The 27492-nt window shown below is 45.2% G+C and overlaps 5 protein-coding genes; 2 read left to right on the forward strand and 3 right to left on the reverse strand.

The window, feature by feature from the left end:
* Window positions 1-11318: 11318 nt before the first annotated feature.
* GSTUM_00010048001 (uncharacterized protein) lies at window positions 11319-12844 on the reverse strand. XM_002841032.2 has 6 exons: window positions 12751-12844; window positions 12606-12680; window positions 12453-12549; window positions 11737-12376; window positions 11583-11670; window positions 11319-11511 (listed from the first exon to the last, which is right to left on the reverse strand). Exons 1-6 carry the CDS (start codon window positions 12754-12756, stop codon window positions 11425-11427), a joined length of 993 nt encoding a protein of 330 aa, XP_002841078.1. The 5' UTR covers window positions 12757-12844; the 3' UTR covers window positions 11319-11424.
* Window positions 12845-13411: 567 nt separating this feature from the next.
* GSTUM_00010049001 (uncharacterized protein) lies at window positions 13412-15682 on the forward strand (the record flags this gene model as incomplete). XM_002841033.2 has 2 exons in its annotated part: window positions 13412-13512; window positions 13565-15682. The coding sequence occupies 2 exons, from the start codon at window positions 13412-13414 to the stop codon at window positions 15660-15662; spliced, it is 2199 nt and encodes a 732-aa protein (XP_002841079.1). The 3' UTR covers window positions 15663-15682.
* Window positions 15683-15980: 298 nt separating this feature from the next.
* GSTUM_00010050001 (uncharacterized protein) lies at window positions 15981-17096 on the forward strand. XM_002841034.2 has 2 exons: window positions 15981-16161; window positions 16237-17096. The coding sequence occupies exons 1-2, from the start codon at window positions 16087-16089 to the stop codon at window positions 16936-16938; spliced, it is 777 nt and encodes a 258-aa protein (XP_002841080.1). The 5' UTR covers window positions 15981-16086; the 3' UTR covers window positions 16939-17096.
* A 561-nt stretch (window positions 17097-17657) lies between these two features.
* Window positions 17658-19425, reverse strand: GSTUM_00010051001 (uncharacterized protein). XM_002841035.2 has 2 exons: window positions 18522-19425; window positions 17658-18462 (listed from the first exon to the last, which is right to left on the reverse strand). The coding sequence occupies exons 1-2, from the start codon at window positions 19291-19293 to the stop codon at window positions 17789-17791; spliced, it is 1446 nt and encodes a 481-aa protein (XP_002841081.1). The 5' UTR covers window positions 19294-19425; the 3' UTR covers window positions 17658-17788.
* Window positions 19426-19755: 330 nt separating this feature from the next.
* On the reverse strand, window positions 19756-20651 carry GSTUM_00010052001 (uncharacterized protein; the record flags this gene model as incomplete). XM_002841036.2 has 3 exons in its annotated part: window positions 20398-20651; window positions 20005-20334; window positions 19756-19955 (listed from the first exon to the last, which is right to left on the reverse strand). Exons 1-3 carry the CDS (start codon window positions 20489-20491, stop codon window positions 19756-19758), a joined length of 624 nt encoding a protein of 207 aa, XP_002841082.1. The 5' UTR covers window positions 20492-20651.
* Window positions 20652-27492: the final 6841 nt, after the last annotated feature.

Genomic DNA, 27492 nt, shown 5'->3' on the forward strand with positions numbered 1-27492 from the left:
CTACGTACGTTCTCGTGTCCAGTATCATGGCAGCCAACCGAATTCCAAGGGCTAGGTGAGTGACAGTGGCTCTAGTTGAGACCACTCTATATTCAAGTCATGTGATCTGAGTATCAGGTACCTGGTAGCTAGTGTTAGCCTTTCTACTTTCCCAGTTTTTATTCTAGCTGCTGGAGGACAAGGTAGAAAGGAGATAAGAGTCTCCATAGTACAAGCTAACAGGATCTCTGGACCTTACTGTAGGTAGAACCCGAGAAATAAATGGATAAAAATAAAAATAAAAGAAATAACAAGGATCTCTGGTACAGACTCATCATACAACCACTTAAGTCTTTCCTATACTATAAGATTAAATCTATACTCTTATTCACATACAAATATCTCCTACGACACTATATGAGAAAGAGGTTTCGTTTAGTGGGCTAAGAAAAATCTCCATTGTCATTATCGAAACTGGTAACAAAGACAAAGAGTCTCAGAACTATTTATGTATTAGTGAGGCAAGGTTGTTACTTGTTGAAGAACTAACATATATTGAGTAGGATCATTACAGCCTGCTAAAACTCTGTAATAGTTGGTGCTCTCATTGCTAATAACCTGGAATTTCTTACTACTATTTTCCCACTTGCTTCACTTTGCCTGTGGAATATAGTAGAAGGCAGGAGTGCCAAAAGGGATAAGGTGGTAGAGGTTAGGATACTTACCAGTCCATAACTCATAAGATGTGACAGCCTCAGCAAACTGTATACTTCAATTCTTAAGGTAAATAGCAGTGTGGATTAGTTTAGTCTAAAGATAATCATTGAGCTGATAGTCAAGCATTATTGCCTTAGTTCATTCAATCAAGATTCTATTAGCTCGTTCACTGACACTATTTTGTTCTGGTGAGTGGGGGGCAGTTTCCCCATGAGAGATACCACAGTCTGAGAGAAACTTAGCAAAAGCATGGCTGGTGTACTCTCTACCATTATCACTTCTCAATACCTTAATCTTTTGGTTGTAATAGTTCTCAACCAGCTCTTTGTACTCTTTGAACTTAGAAAAGGTCTCTGACTTCTGTTAAATTGTGTAAAGTGCAGTGTATCTTGTGTAGTTATCAATAAATAGGAGGTAGTATAGTGTACCAGTGAAAGGAGATATCTATAGGTCCTGCAAGATCGCTGTGGATAAGTTCAAGTAGCACAGTTGTAATTCTTCTAGCACATGAGGAATATGAATTGCGAGTCTGTTTTGCAGCAATGTAACTACTAAACTGTGGATTTGATCAGTTACTATCAATCAACATCTCCTCATATATCTCCTCCAACTACTTAACCTTTTTGATACTAATGTGTCCAAGACAATAATGCCAATCCACTAAAGTCTCATACTTTATCTCTGCTCTAGCAGGATTGCTTTAAATATCTCCAAGTCTGTTTGGAGAACATAGGAGTTTTGCTGAAGCTTTGTGATGCCAAAAAGCTCTTTTCTATAGTTGATGCTAACTGTTTCTTCAGGTCCAAAAGTAACTGTTCTCCTAGCAACTTAGATAGAGTGAACAGAAACCAGGCCACTACTTTTCATCTCTGATACATACAAGACTTGCTTCAAGACAACTTGATTGTTCTTGCCATTAACTACCAACTTCAACAGGACTTTGCCTTCAGCCTTAGCAGTCATAGCTGAACCATTCAGTATATGAATTAAGGTATAAAGTGGAACAAGAATCTGGAACTAAGAGTAATAAGAAGTTATATAAAGAGTAGCATCAGAGTCTAAAACCTATTGTGACTGAGAAACAATTCTGTTGATATTAGTAGTCCATGCCTTATGTGGTCTATTTGCCATCACTGAGTTCACACTCTGAGTATTTTATTGTCTAGATCCTGGACCTCCAGTTCTTCTTCTTCTACCACTATTACCTCTTGGACTTCATTTTTATCTGCTGCTTCTTAGGGCACTTATTTTCCCAATGCCCATGCTATTTGCAATGGATATAAGTATCTTTCCCAACACTCTGTTCCTGACCTTCTTCCCTACCAAAATTTACCTTCTTCTATGGCTAACCTCTTTTCCAGTTCTTCTCTTTTCCTTAACTAGTATAGAATGCATTGGTTACTTATTCTCAATAGTGGTACTTATAGTCAACTGTTGGTACTCAAGGATAAGATGGCCATATATCTCATTATAAGCAGTATTATCATAGTCAGAGTTATTCCAAACTAAAGTTCTGAAGGGATGGTAAGGCAATGGCAGCTTGGACAACAGGAGGTATTTTTTATCCTTTACTTCTTAGACTTCACCAGCAGCCACTAACTGGTAAAACAGCTTCTCAAGACTAGATATAGTCAACAAGGTTATCAGAGTCTGGGAACTCAACCTTAGACAACTTTTCCCTCAGGAACAAGATCCTAGTCTGATTCTTCCCAACATATCGCTTTTCAAGCTTCTCTCAAAGTAGCTTGGGATCTCACATCTCTGCATACAACTCGTGATGTACACTGTCCATAAGTCTGCCCAGCATACCTTAATCCTTACTGGCTTTTGTTTCCCAAGTATGTCAGCCTCAGAAGTCTCAGTAGAAGAGGTGACTTTCACAGAAACTATAGGCCAATACTCCTTCTCAGTGAGTATTTCTATTATAGCCAACCTCTATTCTCCATAGTTGGAGGGTTTAGAGAGAGGCTTGATACCAAGAGAGGCAAGAATGTTAACCTCTTGTCCAATAGACTTGGACATTGCAACCGTAGAAGCAAAGAGCAGGAGCTAGTGGTAATGGCAATAGTAGGAGTAATGAGAGCAATAGCAACAGCAAGGATTAATGGAGAGTGACAGCAATGGTAAAACTTAGCTAGATGCTAGCAATGGCAATGATTATGTGGCAGCAACAGTAATAGTGAGAATTGTAGAGCAGAACGATATCATGATTAGAGATCCAAACTTTGGCGTCAATTTGGGCTCATAATCTAATAAAAATAATAACTGCTAGAAGTAGTAAATCAACCATCACTGTTATGGGCGGATAAGGTCCACCGTCACAGACTACCTTTCAGCCAAAACAAAATGCCAAGGCTTTTAGGTGGCAGTCAACTAAAGAGGATTATGAAAAGTTTTCTCTCTCTGATTCTCTCTCTTTCTAACATCTTACTTCCTTAACAACTCATTTGCTTGACAACTTGCTGATCCACGATACTAACTAAACTAGTAGGAAAAGACCAGAGTATAAATAAACAACAATGATCAGCTATCCTTTCTCTCCTCCCTTTTCCTTCCATCTCATACCAGTATCTACCCCATACCATTCTATCCTGTATGCCCCCATTCTAACAAAAGAAAGAACAAACAAACAACAGGCTCCCAAAAGACTCTCCAATATCCTTCCATACTCCTACTGACTTCCTCACTCTCCTGCTACCTCCTATACTCCCACTGCCTTCCGCACTCATCCTGCTTCCCACGCTAACAAAGAAAATACAGGAACATAGACTGTGACTTCCAATGGCCACAGCTCCTTCAATGTCCACATCCTTTGCCACCAGAAGGACTTTTCCAAAGTTCATAACAAGAATGTCTGTTACAACAAAGGAAGTGATGGAAGGGAAACAAACAGATGGGAACAAACAAATCAACCAACGAGCAGATGGGCAGTAGTGCCTGCTACAGGATATACTGGTAGAGAACATATAGGCGAACTAACAAACAAACAAATCAACAGACAAATGGACGGACAAGTAGATGATGGGTAGTTGTATGAACGGCATGTTGGGTGGTGGTCTGTGGTCGTGGTCATGGCCGGTGGTAGTGGACATGATGAGTAGCTATTTTTAACAATGAGGTCTGCCACTGTTGTATAATTATTGGAGAAGGAAGGCCATAGTAAAGCAAGTTTATTGTACTTTTTATGTGGATTTTAGTCAAAACTTTGCTACAGAAATTTCCTCAAAACCAAACCTCTGAATTTAACTTGAACAGGGACAAACTTAATATACTGTTTTATCTGAAATACCCCTCAATACTGTTGTATTTCATCTTCCTAGTATCGGAATTTAAATTAGATTTTTAAATTTCAACTCTTCTAGTGTTTTAACTAATGTGCTTCCCCATCTAATCTGCCTCCCAGTCGAACATGTTAGTTTCATCACATAGCTAATCCCAAGTAATACTAAAAACAACTAAGTTTTACCCCCCAAGCTAGATCAATTATCAATACGGAGGTTTCTTGCCTGTACTACAGTGCCCACCTTCCACAAAAGATTAGGTATAAATGCGTTCAACTTGGTACTGTACTGTACAGTCATGTCTGAAAAGTCTATGTACCCCTCACGACAATGGTACTACCACTACAAATAATGATATTAACTATACTAAAAAAATCATATGAGTACAATTTTAAAATAAATGAAAGTAGAAATAGAAAAAAACAGTTTCTCAATGCTACTATTTTGTATGGCTTCTATCTGCATCCAATACAGCCTGAATTCTCTCAAGCATTCTCTGAATCCACCCATCAAATGTCCCTTGGGAAATAATGTCTCACTCTTCCTTTGCTGTCTGAAATAACTCAGCAGCACTATGGGGCTTTCTCTTAACCTTGGAGAATCGCTTTCTGAGGGCTTTTTTGAGAATTGCCTCGGTATTCTCAATAGGATTGAGAGCTGGTAAGTTGGGAGGCTAAGCGAATCTCTGATATCCACAGTCCTCCCGCAATTTTTTATTTTCTGCTCTATTATACCATGATGCATTATCAGCAGCCATATATATAGTTTCAGGAGTCCTATTTAACCTTTCTATGAAGGGGATAAAGTATGGCTGGTGGATCTCAGTTGCATATTGGTGGGTATTGAGACTAAGCCTGTCTCTCTTACTGGTTCTTTTCTCCTTACTCCTCTTCCTTACAAGAATCAGCTCAGTTCTTCCTCTATATATCATTGCAGCATATATACATATATTGGTGCATCCTGACTTAAAGCTAAGCTTTAAGTTCTTTTCTTCCAACTTTTCGCCAGGTCTAAGTCTGACCTTCCTTCCCACTGGATTTGGATTATATTCAATTGTGACCTCATCTACCAAAACAACCTATTTCCAAGCTTTTGTCTAGTTCCTCCTGACCCTAGCAAACTCCATTCTCTTTTCCTTCTGTCCTTTTCTCCAAAAAGGCTTTTTCCTAGGTATATCCAGCTTAAAAACAGCTTCTTTAGATATCTTACTAACAGTATTTTTTCCAAGACCAATATTGGCTTTGTGGGTAATATTTCTTAGTGCTAAATGAGGCTCAGCATCAATAATATCAAGAATTACTTGCCTTTTAGCATCAGTAATCTTGGTTGGTCTGCCAGATCTGGGGGCATCAAGGGTATTTCCATCTCTAGATTTTGCATTTTTAACCAGTGTTGAAACAGTTGACTTGGAGAGATTCATAAGCTTTGAAATTTTACCATACCCCATATCAGTATGTTTATATAGGATATAGATTTCCCTTTACTGGTCTATTCTAGCGGTTTGAGAACATGGTAGTACCATAGTGGGAAGGTGGTATTAAGGTGATAAATAGTTGCAGTGTTGTCAAGAGGAGTATGTAGACTTTTCAGACACGACTGTACACTGCAACCGAAGTAATATTTTAACAGAAAAAATAAGTTTGTGGTACAGAACCTTTTAAACTGAATCCTTTACCAAGATATCCTCTCATCTCATAGTTGTAGTTGTTTTCAGTTAATCTATCTGTAGACAAGAAATACATTATTAAATAGTATACTAATATATTCATAGATATAGGTAATGACATATTCAGGAATAGTATAATCTCCTCTACAGAGTTTTGAGTTGACCAATAGCTCCAGGGTGTATAAAATAGGACTAGGTTTTAAGGAGTTACTTATCACACTACAATTAGTCTTTAGAAGTGTTTAATTTAATGAACTTATGAATTTATTAATATTCCTCACTATGATTTTACTTGATTGATCTTCCTAGACCAAAAAGAAAACAATATTCTCATGATGTTATATTGTACGTGTACTACACCTACTGAGACATTACTTATGCACTGTATTATGAATTCATGATCTACCCTTGTACTGTCCCTCATCAGAAGTGTTCATGAAATGCTTACTAAGCAACCACTTTGAAAATGAAAACTTAAAAAAGATTTCATTGTAACAACCAGTCATCACCAGTGTAACTATATGAATAATTAGACTGTAAATTTATACTAAATCATTAGGCTTTCCTCTGTATGATCTAGTAATTTTTAATTTTTTTTTGTTTTTTTTCCAATTTCCAGTAGTCACACCTAACTGTCTTATGTAAACTTCAACAAACCTGAAATTTCATCCCCTAGAATCTGACCTGTTATCCTAATTTCCTTTCTGTGAGAGAAAGATTTCTCACATTTTGGCTGCCCAAGATAGTGAAGTGCAACTTCATATAGATTGAGGAGTTTTATCCAATAGACTTTTTATGTAAAAAATATCTATCTTTACTATTATCTTTTACAGTCTCTTCTTTTAAGAGTTGGCCAGAATTTAAGTGTAGATAAATATTCTAAATAACAATATAGCAAACTTTTTAAATATTACAAAGGAAGTTGTAGAAGTTTCATCTTGGTATAGGTACCACTACTAACTACAATATATCTTTTTTAATATCACCATCTAATACAAAAATTGAGGGCACTTTTACAATATTATTACAACTATAAATATTTGCTAATAATACAGCAATAATATTTTACATTTCTACCTATATCTGGATAAATATATAGAATATTTGGGAAATGTTTGTACAAGGGTGTTAATTTTTCAGTTCACTGAATATAAAACTTGATATCAGATAAAATGTTTGATCAACTACTGTAAATTATGACAAAAACAGAAAAAAATATAAGAAATGCTAGACCTTACAGAGGAAGGTCTAATGATGTTTTATAAATTTACTGTCTGATTATTTATACAATTACAGTAGGAGTGACTGGTTGTTGCAATAAAAAAATTTTAAGTCTGTATTTTCAGAGTAGTTGCTTTATAAGCGTTTCACAAACACTTCTGATGAGGGACTGTAGACTACCTAGACCCTCAGCGAGGTGGTACCCTCAATGAGGCTTGGCTAAGCTGTGCGGAGAGTAAAAAATTAAACGGCATTATTATACTTGTAGTAAAAGTACCTCAGTCACAGTATTGATTAACTCCAAGGATACCTTCGCGAGATATCGAAATCTCAACCCACCTTCAAGAGCAAATGGCCATTGAAATGGCCTCCACGGGTGTTGCCCTAAGTCTCTCTGAAGCAGCAGAAACGGTGGCAGCAGCACCATCAACACTGATGTATCAATGGCAAGGCAGGAGGAGTAAGGAGGAGGAGGCTTCCCGAAGGCAGAAGATGACTACAGAGGAGGAGTAAGAGGTTGTTGAGCACTGTTACTTCTACTGTCACCTCAGGTTTCTACCAATGATTTAGCAGTTTCAAGAAATTGCCACCACGATAGTACAGAAAAGAAACTCAAACGAGATTTTAGGACAATGCTGGGATAAAGCTTTTAAGAAGTGACATCCAGAAGTAAAATCTCGATTCAACAAGCAATTGGACTTTATTAGAAATATTCAGGGAAATGATATACAACTTATTACTCAGTTCTATAATGAGGTATTGGTCTGTACATTAAGTTTTTTTTTTTTTTTTTTTTTGATATATATTGGATCTTGTTTAATATTATACAGGAATAATTTCTTAATAAATTTCATATAGTTAGAAAATATCATTTCTGAATATGAGATACAGCCTCAGAATACATATAATATCAATAAAATTGGCTTTTTGTTGGGATTAGGACAGTCAGAATGGGTTTTAGAAGTTGTGTGTAACCCCCATGAGAATGGGATATTAAAGTTCCGTGCTCAAAGTATATATCCTATTGAAGATAATTGTTTTAACAAAATATGTATTATAATAGTTACTGATAACAAAAAGATGGAATATGTGAATTTGTTACCGTAATCAAGGTGGTTTGTGCTGATAGCACTAGCTTGAAGCCTACGATTATCCTCGAAGCAGAAGAATTTATTGCTGAATAGCTTCACAAGCTTTGAGGAATTCCAGAGGATATACTGTTTGGACGTTCACATAATGGGTAGATCAATGAGAAAATGCTACAAATCTACCTTGAGAGAAACTTTGGACCAGAGAGCATTAGTGCATCCAAAGCTAAACAAGATTATCACTTGCTCCTTTTTGATGGCCATAGCAGCCATGTCAATGCTACTTTTTTCGAGTTTTGTGTAACACATAAAATAATTCCCTACTGCTTACCTCCACGTACGACCCATCAATTACAGCCACTTGATGTTTCTGTATTTGGGCCTTATAAACATCAATATCAGAAGGAGCTTACAAGAAGGTTTGAGAGATGTGAGTATGGGATTTCGAAAGGGAATTTCTATGAAATTCTAATGATAGCATACCGGACATCATTTACAACTGAAAATATTCAAAGTGACTTTCAAAACACTGAACTTAGTCCCCTTAATCACAGCATTGTTCTTACTAAGATACAAGCCCTCCGAACCAATTCCACCAATTCAAAACCTTTTTCTCAAAACCGCTCCACATCATCTCCACAATCCTTGAGCACAATGAGTTCCATCGAAATCAATAGCCTTCCAGTCCCTATTGACAAGGCCAATATCAAGAGACAAGAGATGATAGCCTTTGCAATATTACTACAAAATGATCCTGTCTCATAGGAACTAAAATAAATTGTTAGTAATATGGCCATATGTACTAATCAAGCACTTACCGACATTGAGGACAAGGATCATCAGATTTAAAATCTGAAAAGACAGTTAGCTGATACCCAAAGCAAAAAACAAGTCAAATGAACTCAAATACCAACCTGTGGAAAAGCATGGATTGACCAAGAAGAAATTGTGAATTTCTTTGAATCAAAATCGAAAGAGGAAAGCAAGATGGTGAAGTAGAAATATTATAATGCATCGAACCTGGTTGAAGTTTGCAAGAAAAAGTTAGCTGAATGCACAAGGAAACAAAAAGATGCAGAAAGATTAGAATGAGAGGGAAGATTACCTAAGTACCGAAAGACTGGAGCAGTATTGCTGCAGGAAGAAAGCCGTCTTGTAGGACAGATTTCCGAAGTAGAACAAAGGGTAAGGAAGTTTGAAAAACATGTTGAGGACTTGGCAAGAACTTCGGATTTGAGAAGTGGTGGGGAGTTGTTGGTTGAAGTACCAGCAGAAAATGATTTTGATCAGGAAGAGTCTTTGGAAAGTTCCTCCGATGGCAAAGAGACTTATAGAGAAGAGACTTGTGCATCTCCAGTCCCCTTCAGCAGGGCACTTGACATGTCACTTTCTTCATAACACAACCCTCTGGAGTGGATCAAGTCTCCAGATGTGATTGTGTTATTAGATGTTGTTGTGTTGTTAGGTGTTATTGTGTTGTTGCTTGTAAAAAAAAAATGAGAAAAGGTTTATCTGCGTCCATTGATGCCAAGCCCTGCCAAGCCTCGTTGAGGGTCCGGGTGGTCTACCAACTACTAGACTAATGGAATGCTGAGAACCTTTAACCTTACAAAAGATAGTGGGGATGGCGCTAGGCGGCGAAGCCATCAAATCAGTCCCGCGGGATGAGCTCAGAGTCGAGCCCTTCGACAGACTAGTCTACCATCCTGCGCAAATCTGCATCGTCGCCGCTTCATCGACGCCGACAACTTTTTCAACGGGAACCTTCTATGAGCCATTGAGTATGCTGAACTTCTAGACCAATTTTCCGCAGCCTTCTGCATCTGGAAAGGTAATCCATTGCCCGAGGGACAACCGCCGCCTTTGGGCTCATCCAGGGTTGTGGGGCGGACGGGGCCTGGTCTGGGAGCATCGATATTGTTTGCTGTGCAGCACTAGATTACGGGAGATTGCTAATCTGGTTCGATAAGGTTTGTATCGTATAGCGCAAGCAATTGACGGGGACGGGAATTGACGTCTAGATCATAGGCAGTCCATACAGGAGGGCCGATCCTTGCGTCATTTTACCCGGTGGGCTGTCAAGGCAGCTGCCTCCCGGGGAGGGCCACTGCATGGGTCAGAAGGGCTTGGACACTTCGGGAAGGGTTGCTCCCGCGGTCGTCCAAGGTTTTATTCAAATGGAAGCACGGAGACACGGCTGTCTGGAGGGTGATTCCGGAGATATTTGTGAGCTAGAGTCCGGGGAGGCCGCGGTTAGCGAGGTGACAACACTGTTGAAAGGCACAATGAGGTCCAGAATGAACGCCGTTATGTATCCTAATGGGCTTGATTGGGGCCGCGCAGGGTCTGTCATCCCGGCACACCTTTTCAGCAGCGAATTGTTCGGAATGGGCCAAGGCTTCTCTCTGCTGCACTTTGTGGGACAACCCCGACGACCGTTAGGGTTTGAGGGAATCTGCCATCTAGAAGGGTGCGGTTGTGCGGACTTCATCCAGAGCAGTGGATATGGTATTCAGTATCATGGCGCTATTCGGCGTCCAACTTGACACCACGAAATTTCACGAAGACAACCGACGCGGTGCTACCATCCGCTGCTTCGGGAATTGATGCGGTTAGGGAGGAGAGCCCCCTAGATGGTCTTGCTAGGCTTACGACCGGATCGTGTCATATCGGTTATGGCTGCGGTGTCGAAGACGTTTGTGGATGTAGTCTAGATGGAGAAGGACGGAAAACTAATGCCTCTAAGCACTGCCATCAGCGAGTATTGGTGGTTCGGGGATACCCCAACGCGGGATGTGGATGAGATGGGGTATTTTAAGTTCTCTGCGCCAGCAAGAATGGTGAGAAAAAAAGTGGTCGAGCCGGTGCACCAGGAGGCATGAAAATGGCATGGACGGAAAAAGGTTTAATCCATAAGACGGTAGTCATCAATGGGAACCGTGTGAGGAGACGGAGGTAGAAGGACCTGACGCAGTCTGGGCTCTTGAAGTTGGCGTTGAGGCGTTTTTCAGGATGGAAGCCTTTGGCACTATGGCGTTGCGCACCCCTATCGTTTTGATGATAGTGAGAGAGCATGAAGAAAATATCATAGGTATTTTAGGATCCAGGTGGCGTTGTCTAAGGGGCTGGAGCATACACATCTCCAATGTTGGTGGCCCTGATGGTTTCGGGAAATAATCGCATGAGGTAGGGAGATGTGGATCTTGTGTATGTCTAGAGGCATATGGGCGGCTGGTGTCCTGGTCCCGGTGCCATCGTGTGGGGTATCATTTCTAGGTTTTTGCTGGGCTCTATTTAAGTACGATTGCGAGTTCCCATCACTAGAATAAGATGCACAATAAGACTAGTTACGAAAAGCGATTCTCCTGACCAATTAGGTCGAATTTTTCTGAGATTTCCGATGCCCAAGATCCTCCTCATGTCAGCTCTGCGAGTGATTAGTTATGATGGTATATCTTAGACTGAAGTTATTTCAAACATCCTGGGGCAGAATATGTGGTAGAGGCCCGAGCGGTGTTATTCCAGTCGGGTTTATTTGGGCATGGGATTTTGTATAATGCTATCGACATTGGTTGATTTCTGTTATACAGTGGTCTGACTAAAAATTTGGATTTGTTCTTGGTCACTTACTTTCTTGATATGCTCAAAATTTGTGGTTTGCTTGAAAGCCGGGATATCCCAGTAGAGATGCCTTAACCATTTATGTATAGCAGGGTAACTTTTTTACCGTTAATTTTCTCACATTTTGCTTTTGCAGAAGGAGAAGAAGAATGGAGAGGCATACTCATGACGAATCATCCCGATGTTACACTTGAAGTGCTGGACATACACCGGATCGAAGCGGACGATGGTGGGATATAAGCACACATCCGCCTCCGTGATCTTCCCGCCGAGAAGATAGGGCCCAGCGGAAGACTTCAAAAGCCCTTCTACACGATCCAAGGACGCGAAGAGTGCTGTTACAGCGTCTTCATAAGCGCCTTGCTTGGTAGCGATCCCAGATTTGTAGACTCCGTTGTTTATGGTGTCGTAAACCCACGAGTTGAGCTCGTCAACGGCCCCCCTCTTATCCTCCGGATAGAACAGGTTTCCACGGAATTTCTCGTCGACAAGGTCGTCAAATTCGGTGTAGAGGAGCCTGATAATCTCGCTGCTCTCATTGTTGACGATAGTACTGGTCTTTTTATCCCAGAGGATTGGGACGGTGTAGCGGCCCCCGTATTGGGGGTCCGCCTTGAAATAGATATCTTGGAGGTAGGTCGCACCGTTAACGGGCTCCGGAGCGGCCGTCATCTCCGGGGACTCGGCGACTTCCTCTTCCGTCGCAAAACGCCATCCCTTAGACCCCATGTGCCAGTGCACGACGCTCAGTGATATGATGTCTTGCAGGCCTTTAAGTTCACGGATTATTTGGGTGCGGTGAGCTGGGTTAGGTTGGCTCCTTTAGCCCCAACCTTGTGATGATGGAATGGATAAGGTATGATATTTTGGGAAGCTTACCCCACGGACAGGCATATGAGACGTAGAGGTGGTACCGGCCCTTCTCCGGAGGGAATTGAGCTCCAGGAACTTTTGAGATGGCGTCGCGAAATACAGACTATAGGGGTTAGATCCATAGACCGAGTTGTGTTTGGAACACAAAGGGAGACAAACTGGTTTGCGTTGAAATTCACCAGTCTTGGAGTCCACTGCGACCCACTCGGTAATCTTGTGCTTCTGAATGGGAGCCTGTCGAAATTGTCAGTCCGTACCGCATTTCGACCCTTGTAACTAATTACACAGAGGTATTTGTGCATACAGCCATTGTTCGTGATTGTACTCTAGGTAATACTGAGGATGATGGTATATGCTCCTTGTAAGCCCGGCGGAAAAGCTGAGGGTAGAAGAAGTTTCGAAGGGGTGGACGGGAGATCATAATATCATAAGGACTGTTTTTTATTATTTCTATTATAGTATCTCATCCCCCCCAAGATGGCTAGGCTAAAGAGGATAGTTGATTACCGACACTTCTTTCTACGATTATAAACCAGACTTTAAGAAGTTTACCACCACCACACACAGCTGGAGATATGCCCGAAGCCGTGTTTAGAGGTCGGTGTTTACACAAGTCCCGGAGCACAAAGAAAAATTATCACGCAGTCTGTCGGGTGCACCTCACCTTTCGGCTTCAAGCAGCCTGATTCGCAAGGGGCCAAATGTGCTATCATACTCAAGTGCAGAAATTTTAGTGGTGGGACAATTGTAATAATTATCGTAGACAAAACCATTAATCTAAAAAAGGGAACCAAGCGATAACCACCCGAGGAATGATGCTGTGTTGTGCAACACAGGTTCTTAAGCTTCAGCTTGCGCAAACCTAACCCACTGGACAACCCCAGCAACCACCGATCAAACCTTCCCCACCACTTAATACGAGACCGCCCCACCACCCCACCATCACCACCACCACCACCATTGCAATGCTACATGAGCTATTTCTACTACTCTCTGGGCATCCATCGCCAATACTCACCCCCTCTGGCCTCCTGCCCTCTTTCCCACTGGTGTCTCCATCCGAAAGGTCTCTTGGCCCCTCCCAATTTCCCGGACAAGAGCTGACGGGGGTTAGTTAGGGCCCTGCTGTCCTCGTTATCCTCCCTTGGACATCTCCACATTTCCCTCCGAAATGCTTGTTCCACCATCACTACCACCCATCCCTCGACCATCGCACGCGCGGTTGCGAGCGGCATTTCTACATCCCACCTGCATGCTTTCCGTGCACGAATTCTCTCAGTCGAGCAGCAGGTTCTCTCACGATCTGCGGGTATGGTCGGTGGCTACGACATCGTGTCGCTGGCAAAAATAATGTCCGAGTTCGAGGGATGGGAGAGAATATTGTCTTACTTGCATTCGCTTGCATCCGCCATGGGGGAAATGAGCGGGGGGCAACTGATCAACCGACTGCGAACAGACATTCACACCGGCTTCCCCACATTAGAGGCTGTATCGCAGCATCTGCTCAAGGTTGCTGAGACAGCTTGGTTGCGGGAGGTTTCAACGTGGGTTTTGTATGGAAGGCTCCCAAGTTCTGAGGATTTCTTCATTACAGAGTCAGAGTCAGTAGTGTTGAATCCCGTAAACGAGGACGAAACTGGTGTGCTGAAGGAATATACTATCGCCAAATCACGCCTACCTTCCTTTGTGACCCCAGACACAGCCTCTTCTATATTATTTATTGGACGCGCACTCTCGGTGATTCGATTACGAGGAGGAGCAAATACTGGAATTGCATCCGACACAATTAGTCCGGAAATGACGCTTCTTCCGGTTCATCTATCGCATCTGCAGTCGCTTCAGTCCCCGCTATCGCCTCAGAAACTTCTTACTGCGGTTTCGGAAATACGGCTTTCCTTGTCAAAACATACCCTACAAAAACTTCTACCGGCTTCGAAAATTATTGATGTAGTTCATGTCCTGCGAGAATTCTTTCTACTTGGCCGTGGGGAGTTTGCCGGCGCCATAGTTGAGCAAGCATCTGAGCAAGTGCGCAATCGATGGCGGCGGCCTGGTGCCAGTGGGGGTATGGGTGCATCGGGCGTCAAATCCAGCTCGAGTAGCGCTGTTGTCAAAGAGGGCGAAGTATCATCGATATTGACAAGAACCTGGGGGGTACTTTCATCACTTCAAGGAGAGGAAACCACAGATGAGAGATTAGATACCGCCAGGGATCTTTTATACTTGTCCCTGGTCAAGCCACCGCCCGCGGCTTCCGTAGCTTCAACGCCTGTCCATCCAAAAGCTAAACTTGGGGAGTCATTCAAAGACCTCTTGGTTGGTGTTCCAGTTACACTGAATTTTCACCTTAGCTGGCCCTTGGAACTCTTTCTGCAACCAGCAGATTTAGAGACTTATGACGCCATCTTCGCATATCTCATCTCTGTTCGCCACACTTTGATTAGGTTGCAAACCTTGTGGCGTGGTAGACGATATCCACCCGCTCCCCTTGCCTTTTCTAAGAGTGAAAATAGGGCAGTGGCAAAAGCGCGCAGAGAGGTGATCAAGAAACGTGAGGGTATCGAGAGGGCTGTTTGGGCAACAGCTGGCCTAAGTGTGTTCTTCCTGGAAACACTGGTAGGCTACTGGCAAGGAGAGGTGGTAGGAGGTGCCTTTGGCGAGTTAATGGAAATTCTGGGTCAAGGCCTAGAGGAGGCCCCGGAGGAAGAACAGCAGCGGCAGCAAGAAGATGAAGATGGGGATCTCTGGATGGCGGACGGAGAAGACCAGGACGTCAGGAACGTTGAAGAGAAGACCAAAGAGCAGCAAGACCCCGAATCGTTGATGCGGGAACACCACCTCTATCTCTCCCGGCTGAAAAGAGGATTGTTTTTGGCCGATCATCAGTTTGCACCCCTACTTAAGAAATTCCTAACTTCTTCCGAGGCTCTCGCTTCCCGTATCGAGCGCATGGGCCGCAGGAACCGTCTCACTGATTTGAACATTACCCCCGATACTAGCACGAATGATAGGGAAGTTGCGGAGTGTATGGCGAGCTGTAGGTTGGTGAGAAATTTGCTTGGCATGTTGATTGAGAGGTTACAGAGAATAGATGAAGAGAGAGATATTGGAGGTGGTGAACTGCTGTCTTCCGGGAGAAAAGGTGGAGGGGGAGTTGGAAAGATCGATAGGCTACTTATGAGGCTGGACCTGGCTAATCTGCGATTGGGGGATTAATACCACAATATTATAGCTGAGCCCCTTATATTAGTGACAAAAGGTTTACGACTCAATAGTCCCCTGGTATTGCAGTACGTAGCAAGAGCACGGTAATGCGTAAGAATTGATGTAAGTGATCAATTGAATCACCATCAGACCATTACCTGCCATAGCACTTCCACCACCTTCCAGCTCACCCCTGCATCCTTTCCGTCCTGCGCACGGCCATCACCACCGCCGGCTGGTGTTTGCCTCTCGGCCCCTACAACCCCCCTCGCCCTTTGCCCAACACCCAGGTTTGCCCCATCATGTCCATATGTTCACCCTTGTTCATAACTGGCCGAACCCCCCTCCAAGAGCACCCACTCAACAGCATCTCTCTCACAATCAATCTTGTTCCAAATCTGAACATTAATTAACAATCCTTCCTTTCTTCCTTACCATGCCAGCTAAAGCCCCAATAGACGAGAACGTCAAGTTCCTATTTGCATGTCTTATTAGGAGCGATTACAAAACTGTTTGTCTCCCCTCCCCCTCCTCCTCCTCACCCCTCAAAGAACATGTCGAGGGTGTACTAACACGGGGTGAATAGATTGACTTCACCCGCGTAGCAGCAGACTTCAGCATCAACCCCGCGGCGGCCAGAATGCGCTGGAGCAGGCTTAAGAAGACCATCAATGTGGACGACATCGCTGCCTCGATACTGGATGGGAAGAAGCGGAGGATGAGTAAAGCTCGGCCATCTCTACTTTCTTCTTCTGTCAAGATGGAAAAAGCCGAGGATGGAGCTCCGCAACCTCCCCCCGCTGCTACCGCTTCAACAGTGGGCATCGTGCTTAAGGAAGAGGAAGTAGCCACGCCGGAGGAGGAGGCGTTAGCCCCGGTGTTATTCGCCGGTTTACCAAAGCCATCGAAATGCAAGAAGGCTGGGGCCGAGAAACAGGTTGCCATACCGGTTGTTGTTGGTGAAGCAGCGGGGACGGCAGGTAGATTCGCTGCAACGCAGGTTCCACATTTACCTAGAGTTGCTGAGGTAGCAGCGGCAGTGGTGGGGGCTCCCGAGGCAAAATCACGACCTCCCATACCCCGAAAACCCTTTCCACCGGCACCGGTGGTCCAAGTGCCTCCTATGCTCAAGTCTAAGCCAGAGACTCAGTTAAAGGGGGAGGGGGATGGAAATGCCATGAAACCCGAGTCTTCCCCCACCGACCCGGTACGCGAAAATGCCGCCAGCACGGCAATAGCAATCCTCACCGCCAAAGGGTCGAAAAAGAGGAAAGTGGAGAGCACGTGATGTCTATTCTAAATAAAAAATACCCAGCATCGTGCGGGAGAGAAGGGGTCTGTACTCAAATTGTTTGGAAGTAAGGGGAAGGTGCCGACTAGGATTAAATGTACTCTTCTCTTTGTTCTTTCTTTTTCTTTTTCTTGTATTTGGAATTTCCAAACACCTACGCATCTCCTTCACGCCAAATCAAGTCAAAATGGCTCGCCCCCGATACTGGAAAAGTGATCAATCAACAATATAGCGAACATTTAGATAACGCCACTAGATTCTCGTTTGCTGCCAAGTTGTCCCGTGAGCTCAAGGCGCTATGTCTAAGTCTGCCCTCATAATCCAAAACTAAAGTAAGCTCGTGGTACCCGGGACGATGCTTGTAGCGTGCTAAGGCTTTTTGGCCATCATGCGAGTGTTATGCCACCGTCTTCCTCCAGACCACCACCATGTTCGAGTGATAGTTTATGCGCATTCCTTGGCTAGCGACGTCCACTCAGCTAGATAGTTTGTGGTTGCAAGATTGGGAGTCGCCTGTTCTGGTATGTAGTACGCTGCTGTTTCGTGGAGATGGACTATAGCATATTATCCCGCAGGGTCTATGACTCATTTTATGTCGCTGTACGTTCATTACAGTGCTGGCTTTCCTAGCCAAGCACCTCTATATCCCACTGACTACATACGATACCCAACCCCCATAACTCCCAAACAGAGCTAGAATGGAAAAAAATGAATACTTTTTTTGTAACCATCAGATAAAGCCTGCAGTATGATTCCATGTTACAACAAGGTACACCCACTAAAGCATAAAATCAAGCAAGCTAGTTTCAACCTCTAAGGGGAAAACAAATCCCACGACAAACAGTATCTACCTAACAACAGCGCCAACTAGAGATTTAACCTTGCAGACACCACCACTCTCCGTAACCAACCTGCCTATCGGGCCTTCTCCCGGGGCTTTACCCTGCGCTTCGTCGCCGGTCCATCCTACTTTCTCCCTGTCAAAGACTACATCCAAATCAGATGTAGTAGCAAAGCCGGGCTGTATCTGCTCCCAAATCTTCTTCTTGGGGTTCAATACTGCTTCTGGCTCGGCCTTATATCCTTCAAAGAATACCCTCTCACCGGCAATAGCACCCTTAGGCGGTGCTACAAGCTCCACGGCCTCTTTCTTGTGTGCAGTTGGGTCCCCATCCGGAACGGGTGCGGGTGAGGCTGCGAGCACCATGGCTGCGGACTTAATTCCACGCATCGTCACGGGCTTGAGGTTTGCGACAACAACGACCCTACGGTCTTGCATCTCCTCGATCGGGACAAGACCGTTCAAACCAGAACAGACTGTGCGGACAGTTGGAAGGGGGGTAAATTTTGCGATAACTATGTTCGGGAGGGAAAGCTCAGAATGGGGGGTCACAAGAGGAGAGCCCTCGGGATCGCCCATTGAGATTGTAGAAACGAACAGCGAGTCGGCGTTTGGATGAGGCACGCAATAAAGGATGTGCCCAACGCGGAGGTCAATTTGAGAAGGAGAAATAACCGGCTCTGGTAAATGTAAGTTTGGCCCGATTTCGATATTTGAATCAACAAAGAGCCACAATTACCTTCTTTCTTATGAGCCTCCCTCTTCGGTTTCTCTCTCTTTTCCCTCTTGCATTGCTTGCCTTCGCTAGCCACCACAGCAGTAGCCTTTCCTGCTGCGTCCTTGACACCCTCCTTAACCTTTTCAGCCTCCTCCTTAACCTCCCCCACAGCCACCCTACCCTTCCCCTTTTTCTTTGAGCCCTCACCATCCGCAGCTCCCTCTTTCTTCTTTTCCTTGACAAGCTCCTCGGGCTTCAGGTAAACCAGCACCTTGCTAGGATCCACAGCAACCTTCTCCTCCGGGGGAATTTGCAGCCCCAAATCCGGAGTGTTCTGAACAAAGTCAACCCAACGAATAATATACCTATAGCCCTTTTCACCCGTCTTCTGCTCGTCACTCCATGAAGCTACCTGACCCTTGATCCGGGCGTAAACGGCCACATCAGCAATTGACAGCTTCTCGCCGAGAATGGTGGTACGAAATTTCAGGTTCCCGTTCAACTGAGCGATGGTCTCCTCAAGAACAGGGGTAGCAGACGTTAGAGTCAGCCATTGATTGATTTCTGCAGACTCGATGTCGGTGTAAGTTGTGTTTGCAAACAACGGGATTAGGGTAGAGAGATGTGAAACAATGGTGTTAGTTCCGGCAACGGCCTCATTGTTTGGTAGGGTCAGGTGAGAAACGGCGGGCGTTTCCTCGGTGGAAATAGTAATTGGAAGTGACTTGTACGACGAGAGGATAAGGGGGAGGGTAACGTCTGATGGAGAGACGGAGAGAACAAGTGATGCCATGGTCCTTTGTATTCCAACAGAATGGCGGCACAAGGGTTGGTGGGAGGAAACTCGACGGGAAAGCGTACGAGCAAAGTATCGAACTGCTAGGGGAGACAGGGTGGTTGTTTGTTGGAAAAGAATATGGATGGGTCAAAAGTTTGTGAGATGACTATCCATTGCGGGGTGATTGAGAGTTTACAGGGACCAACCTTGCCAAGACGAGTGCCCCTCCAAACCTTCCCGAAATCAGAAGGGCTCAGGGTTCAGGGGTGTACAGTAGAAGAGCTTTAAGCTTGCCAACTTACTCTTCACCATAATAACAGCATAATAATAATATTATTATTATCATACATTATCGTAGGAATTCATAATTAATTATGCAGGACATTGGGCCACTCTGTGTATTTGTTTTCAAAACAGATACTAATGATAGCCCACAAATCCCACATCCCTCATAAAAACCCGCCGGAACCCAATCAATCAATGAAGACCGCAGTTTTCATAGCACGCCTCCCTTCCGTATTCAATCGTAGCATTATCTCCCAAGCGCCCCTCCAGATCATCTATCCCGTCCCACGTAAACTTCCTCTGACCAAAGTTAATGGAAACCTTTGCACCAGCGCTGCCCATCCCTATCATCGGCCAAATGCGAAGGCCCTCCTTGAGCGAGAAGGCCGGGCCTAGAGAACATATTAACTCAATCCCAAGCAGTGGATCCGTGGCTCCTACCCAGATACTCGGCATTCAAAGTATAGAAGGCAAAGCCCCTCTTGAAATCCAGGCCACAACCGACGACATCCCCAGTACCGTACACCGGCCCATATTTCAGCCCCTGAGAACGTCCAGGGAATTTGGCCCCATCATCAGCGTGATATCCCCACGCGTCCACCTCCCACCCCGGCATTCCATTCAGCGAAGTGTCCCTAGCGCAGAAGCCAAGACCGATCCTCTTGCCATCCCCTTCGTCCACGACCGTCATCTCATAGTAGTACATGCGGTCATGATCGACAGGAATGAAAGTGTTTGCGCGGGCGCATTGAGCGGCAGATCCCCATCGCACTTTTCCACACATCAGCTATCCATTCTCGTAACGGGAGGGTGAGGGCTTGAGTAGCTAGCTACCTGGGAGAGAAATAGTGAGGCCGTTGTCCTCAATGATCAAACCGGGTGCCTTGTCCTCGTCGGTGAAAAGTGATGGGGAAGGGATCTTATGCATTTTGTGTTTATTTTTATTCTTTCCCAATTGTTAATGGTTTTCAGACAGTTGTCGAGAAGAAGAAAAGAAAATAAAGAGCCTAAAGAGAGAAGAGTTTGATGGCTTTAAAGGAGTAGAAGCGGTGCCAAACTCTAAATGCACTTTTGAGCTTGATTTTATCATAGGCAGGTTGGTACGAGGACGGCTGAGCGGCGTGTTGGCCCAGACAGCGTATGATATGAGATATGCGCACGCGAGACAACGAGGCTAAGTACGAGATCTCGAGTTTGAATCTCGCAAGGCCTCATTGCATGCATACAAGTATGTATAGCACGGTACACTCACCTGTGACTCAACACATCGTTTTTATGTTTTGACCATTGGACTCGCTCGAGGTATCATGCTCATACGGCAATCCTCGTGAAATCCCAAATGATATTGACTCGGTACAGTACAACAATGCCATTTACGGCGCCCTAAGATATCAATCAACCTGAGCTCCGATTCCCAGTGGGCGGGTGGTACTGTACAAATACAGTACAGTACAGTGGGGTGGTCGAGAGAAAAGAAAACAATGACAATGTTACCTTAGAAACCAGAAGTCATCGATCGAGCCTCAAAATATGATATCGATTTATGTATCCTGCTTACGCCAGCCCTCATCTCAGCACGAACACGGTAATTAATTAAAATATATTCCCCCGACACTGCCTAACCAGTGATCCGAGAACGCCCCTCCAGCCTCCACCTGACAGGGCTTATTTTCATTTGTAAGGCCCGGCACGGGTATTCCAACCACCCAGAGTGCTCGCCCCGCCGTAGAACACTGAGGGCACGGCAGTCCAACCCAGGCTCATATATTCACTTATTATCACTCGCAGCTTCACCCAATGTCAATTCCGACACCACCGTCCACAACATGGCCTGCAACGTTTAGCGCACTACCTCTTCCCTTCCCCGGGAATAGGGACCATTTCAAGAACGAACCACCCCCGCCTATTCCTCGCTTCAAATAAAAACAAACACCGATTACCAGGTTCTCTCTCCCATCCACTCCCCACCCTGCTCCATTTCCGCCCTTAGAAAATCACTTTTCCTAAAAGCAAGCCTCGCAATTGGGCTGCCCGTTTTCTGAACCAGCGCCGAGACAGCCGAGTCCAGGTTTGGGCCGTGGAAAGCGGGGACAATATGAGCCAGACAACCTTAATACCACATATTTATCCTAGCTATACCGAACATGGGGCACCGATTTACCATGGGCGCCCAGATACGCACAGACAATTGGCCATGTTTTTTTCCCCCACTTCCTATCACTCGCCTTTTCCACCCGGAACTGAAGCCACTCAGCTCCCCGCATACCTGACACTCCCGCACCATCCGGAAATATTCGCACTCGCTGCGATGATGGTAGCTAGTCGGGATCACAAACAGTTGATCGTACCCATTCAACACCTAGCCCATGATTGCGGGTGCAAGGGAAGCCGGAGGAAGTTCTTGCCTTTTTCATTAGAAGTCATGGGCGTGAAAAATCCAAACCCTTCGAGTGAAATTCACCCCCATCGATTACTATTTCTTCATTTTGTAGCTGATGTTTTCTACTTATACATGAAGAGCTAAGAAGAGCGTGGAGGCACGTGAAATATGTTGGTGCTATAGTGCTGTGCCCACCTTACTCCCGTACCCAAAACCATTAAAGTTTTTGTTTTTGAGATGCGGACACTGGGTAAGAAGGGTAGCCCAGGGATGGATGTATGATATTGTGTTTAGTGATTACAATTTTTTATCTACATATCATGGATTGTCACTCGATAACTTGCTCTCTCCCACTATTCATCCCCGAAATTTACAGATTCTTGCACTCTTAGACGGCCCTAACATAGTTTGACAACTTTGAAACACAATATTGATAGGATCCGCCCGGGCAAGAGGAGTGTATCAACTGCAACATCGGTATTGGCTCCCACAGAATCTCCAATACAATTAAATCATCTCAGATACCTCCTCCGTCTTATAGTGTAACCATCAAGATACCTCCTCCCAGCAAGCTCTACCTCAAGACCCTCCCTACCCCCTACACCGACCACATATCGCTCGTATCCAATTCCGTATCCATAGCCAAATCCATACCCTGCACAGTGCCGCCCTCTTAAATCGTTGTCAACGGCATGCTGTATGCGATATCCCACGATGTGAGGATATCTTCTCTGAACACTCTCGCTCCCGACGTACCGAATCCCAGACCTTGGGATTCGATATTCTACCGCATGTTCCCATTCGTAGACCCCACGGCGCCGCTCACCCCGATAGTATCCGCTGCTTTCATCTTCAAGCTCATCACCTGACCAGTTGGCCTCTGGATCGGAGTATGAAGAGAACCGGCGAGAGGAACATGAGCCCCGTGCTTCTCTGGGGTGTTTCCTATGTGATGATACTAACTGGTGATCTCTGCCGAAGGGAGTATGATGATCATCTTCGTAGTTGTCTTGAAACACCCAGTCTGCCCCCTGATCATCCGAAGACAGATCCCGTTCTGGCGTCAAGTTTCCACGCCGGCCATAGTGGTCCAAGGTAGGGCTTGAGTGACTCCGGGCCACAGAGCTTCTTGAAAGGGGACGGTCTGAGAACGATGAGTATCTGATGTTGCTCATCTTGGCTGGTTTAATTCTCTTCCTCTTTAATGGATTCTAAGAAAATCTTAGAAAGAAGAGGCACCATTCTTGCTATTTGTAACAGTATGTCTGGTGAAAAACCCTTATCCAAAACCTGCTACGACAATACCATACAGTCCGGTGCTCAGCTTCGTTCGCAAGACCAGAAGCTAAGGGAAGTATAAATTCGCTCATGACCTAACAACCCACTATGACCGTTACCGGAAAGGTCTGCTTGTCAAATGCGGGGAGCCTCCCGATCCGCCAAACGGTTAACTGGGATCTGCAAGCTGTGTGCTGCCGCCTTTTTCTAGCAAACAGAGTGAATAAACGCTTACTCCCGTGCTCGCGCAAATCTATCATCCTCGCCCGTAGCACCCCCCGGACCTAATGTCAGAGCAAAATTAACTAATTAATTACTCCTCAAAAACCGGCACCCCCTCCTCAAAAGAATCGAGTGAGATACCATGGATTAAATGGGATGTTATCACATACCGTATTCGGGTTTGCGGGGATCAAGAAAAACCGTATACTCAATAAAACCCTGCGAAGCCGTGTTAATAACCGAAGGCTGAATCACTGAAAGAGGAAATCCGACTTCGATAGCTCACCAAGTTAAAGTTCATTGACATACTCGAATAGATTGTTAGTTCAGACTAGAAGCTTACCCACCGAGCAGGCATTTCATCGGTGCAGGGGAGGTGATGCTTTAGGCAAGAAAAGCCATAGTGATACTAAAGGTATGAAGCGAGTTTCAGAGGTAGAATAGACGATGAAGACCCAACTCTCCGCCGGGAGTTGTGGCAATGCCCCCTGTTGATGACATATGAACAATGATGGTTACGCGTGTGTACAAAGCTATGATATCAAAGGTAGCAGTCACGAATGCCCAGTCCTCTCATCGACCGCCATTTCTCGCTCTCATGCGGGTATGATAGCCTACAAGAGAGGAGGAAGGCTCAACAAAACCCATCAATCTTCAACCATCTCCCCAAACAAACAATATTATCTGGCAAGCTAATGTGTGGCTACCGATACATCTTCCGAATAACAGTTTTATGGCATACATTAAGTGGATTAATAGTTTGTAAATAATTGGAGGGAAAATCATGTGCTTACATGAAAGCCCTCCAGTACACTAGTCTTCGTCATGTACTCGAGTGCCGACCATGCCTCCCCTCGCTGCGAGGATATGCGACCTAACACCAACCTCCTGAACCGTAAATCTATTAACCTCACCAAAAATGGGATCCATGACTCGGCGATCAATGCTGTCAACACAGAAGTGCCCCTCGTGCAATACAAGATTTCCCGGCGTGAATTACCAAGAAAAGACTTCAAATCGATCATTTCCTGAGCCAGACTAACCCAAGACTTCACCTTCCCTTGGGCTAATCCAAAGGACTTATGGCCACCAGGCGAGATGAGCGGAACGCCAAAAGGCGACCCAACCGATAACCAAAGGGATCGACAGATACCACAGGAGCTATCTTCCTGACACCACGGTGTCCGAACACAGCCAGAGCAACTAGTAAGCGAAACCGTACTCCTCTTCTGAGATAAGAGAACACTCCCAAATCCAGTACGAAGGAAGATTGTCCGAACACGGGTTTCAACACACTGATCCCCGAGGAACCGAGTGACTATTGATGATACGCAGTTGGTTTTCCTCATCTACCCGATATCAAACCACATTTTGACGATCCCAGATAGATCGGTTTGGCCCCGAGAGCAGGCAGGCGCCTAAACAACCTCGAAAGCATAAATCGGGACTCAGTTTCCCTGAGCACTGGGAGGGTATTCACTTCGCGAACGTGTGCTCCTCAAACCCAAACAACTATCCCCGTGAGCCCCTCCTTTGCGCCGAGAGGATGCCCAGCAAGTCCAACAATCACATTACTTCCAACACGACAGTTCCCCGACCGCAAAGGGGGTCCACAAGCAAAACACCACCCACCCTGCGCCAAGGACCGGTGGGAAAGAGGTCAGTCTATTTGCCAACAGGTAAGCCTCGTGAACAGCGTCCAGCCTTGCTTCCCCACAGAGGGGGCGTTTCCTGATATTATAAACCTTGAGCCCGGACAGATTTCGAACGCCAGCGGCTACGGTCAAGCATCGATGCTGTCCGTTGCCAACTGTCTCGATCATCCGTGCGTTATTCTTCCAGATCCAGTTGACCAACGACCGCGAGTCCAATGAACAGGTGATAGGCTGAGAAGCGATGGGGTTAACTGAAGAAGCTCAAGAAGCAACAACAGAAGCAAACACGTTTCCGATCAAGTACAAGAGGTAAAAAAAGTAGAAGTTCGGATAGATTTAGCGACAAAGTGTATCGACTCTTCAAATAAGTGTCGTGTCATTTTACTTCATATTGTGCTCGTACGCACGATGGATTTGCGCATGTGCGATTAGTGGGTCAAAAGGCCAAACAAACCAGCATCGAAAACGTCGCGAATGCGCAAACCTAACGAGAAGCAGCGACCCCCAGATTATCTGCCTCAATAATACGAGGAGTCAGTTGTTGAACCTAGACGATAGAACCTAGATTCGAACTGTGGTCTAACGTAGACCACCGATCAATCGGAATCTCTCAAAAGTTGCTCACGTATACCGGTACCGTGTGCAAGCAAATTCACGGCAAATAGTCTATACGAAATTTGAAGATTCGGGTATACGGTGGTACTATAGCAACTTGGTAACTCACGGGGCACATACAACGGAATCACGATACTATTGTGGTGTGCACCGGTAGACATCAGTGGTGTTTCCAATACTCCCACTTTCGCCACCCAACGTCTAGTGCTAGCCCCGGAGGACGTCCCAATTCCCCTTCCTCTCCCCCACAAAACCTTAAACCCAAAAACCCCCCACTCTTGACTCATGAGAGACATCACCCACTCTTCCCCTCCTGTTCTCTCCGAGAATTCAGAACAGGACTTCCTTCCCCCAACCCTCAATTACTCTACCAGTACTAACCAAAACCAATCTAGTTCCTCAATCAAGCCAAAGCTTTTTTACCGGTACCCGATCATAAGCTTTTCCCAATCAGACAAGAACACCCGAACACAACTGCCATGATCCACTCCCTTCGCCTAAATCACCTCACGGGGAGAGAGAAAAGAGATTTTGCTTTTTCACTAGTTAACGCTTCAGAAGGAAAAAAAAAACTCTCCATTGGCGGTCATTGCAGCCCGTGAGAGCCCCGATGGAGCCCGTGTGGGAGGGAGGGTGATGAGTCCAGCGTTTTGTTCGGTCCGAAAGGGAAAGTTTTCCTGAAAGTTCGGTATGCAACATAAAGCATGCGGGCCCCTAACGGTGTTCGCCCCTTCCATCATACCGGTATACAGCAAAGACGTTGTACGATAAGTCGACGCTACACTGGATGAAAAAGGTGTATCGCTCCTCTTGCCGCCGCTATGGAAGGCTGGTACGATACTTGTAAAGTCTCATGCTCCTCTTCCTGCCTACTCCTGCAAGGGCTCCCACAGCTATGCGTGGGTGAGTGATAAAGGGAAATTTGAAGGCTTAGATTTTTTGAGGAGGGCTCCCCGATAATATGGTTGATGGCTGTTGCATTGCAAGTTATGCCGTGTAGGAGGGAAGACGAGAGGTGGGAAACGGCAAATGCCGTACTCGTACCTTTGATATATAGATAGATGCGGCTGTCTGCTGCCGTAGTTGATACGGGAATCGTTGAAGAAGGATGGTTTTGGTTGGCAGGTTGGTGGTTGGTATTTCCGGGCGCGGCATAAATTTCCTAACCGGTTTCCACGACGTTTCCCCGCGGCTTCCGAGCTACTTTGAGACAACTATCTGTCTACTCCGCTACACTTGGGTGCAGTATAGCACCGGTACTGTACGGGTACTTGACCGACCTCTCCAACGCCGAAACCCGGTATTCGAGCGTAAGCTAACCAAAACGTAAGTGATGCTTTACGGCAGACATCCGGCATCTGTCATAATATCATGAGGTTATTCGCCTCTTGACCCGTTTCGTGGCAAGCTATCATACCAGTTGTGCACTTCAGTGCGCACTAAGTTAATGGGCAAAAGTTCCTTGAAACGTTTTGCTTCCAAACAGTCTTCGAATCGTGAAGCCTCGCGCTAATCCTTATCTAGCCGCGTGCCCCACCACGGTCCACCCGTCGCCTCAAGCGCTGATTACTTTTAAAAAAATAAAACAAAATAAAAAGCGGGAAAAAAGAAAAAAGGAAACTCCTTCCCCTTGACTTCCCCTCTCTCACCACTCTCACCACTCTTTGCAGGAGAGGGGGGAGCGGGGGTGATACGCGGTGAAGTTGACTCTTCCCCAACTGCCGAAGCCTCCTCCCCCTCCGCCGTTGAAGGAAAATACCGGTACGAAGTGTGCGGTAG

Source organism: Tuber melanosporum, assembly GCF_000151645.1.
Source record: "Tuber melanosporum whole genome shotgun sequence assembly, scaffold_65, strain Mel28".
NCBI lineage: Eukaryota > Fungi > Ascomycota > Pezizomycetes > Pezizales > Tuberaceae > Tuber > Tuber melanosporum.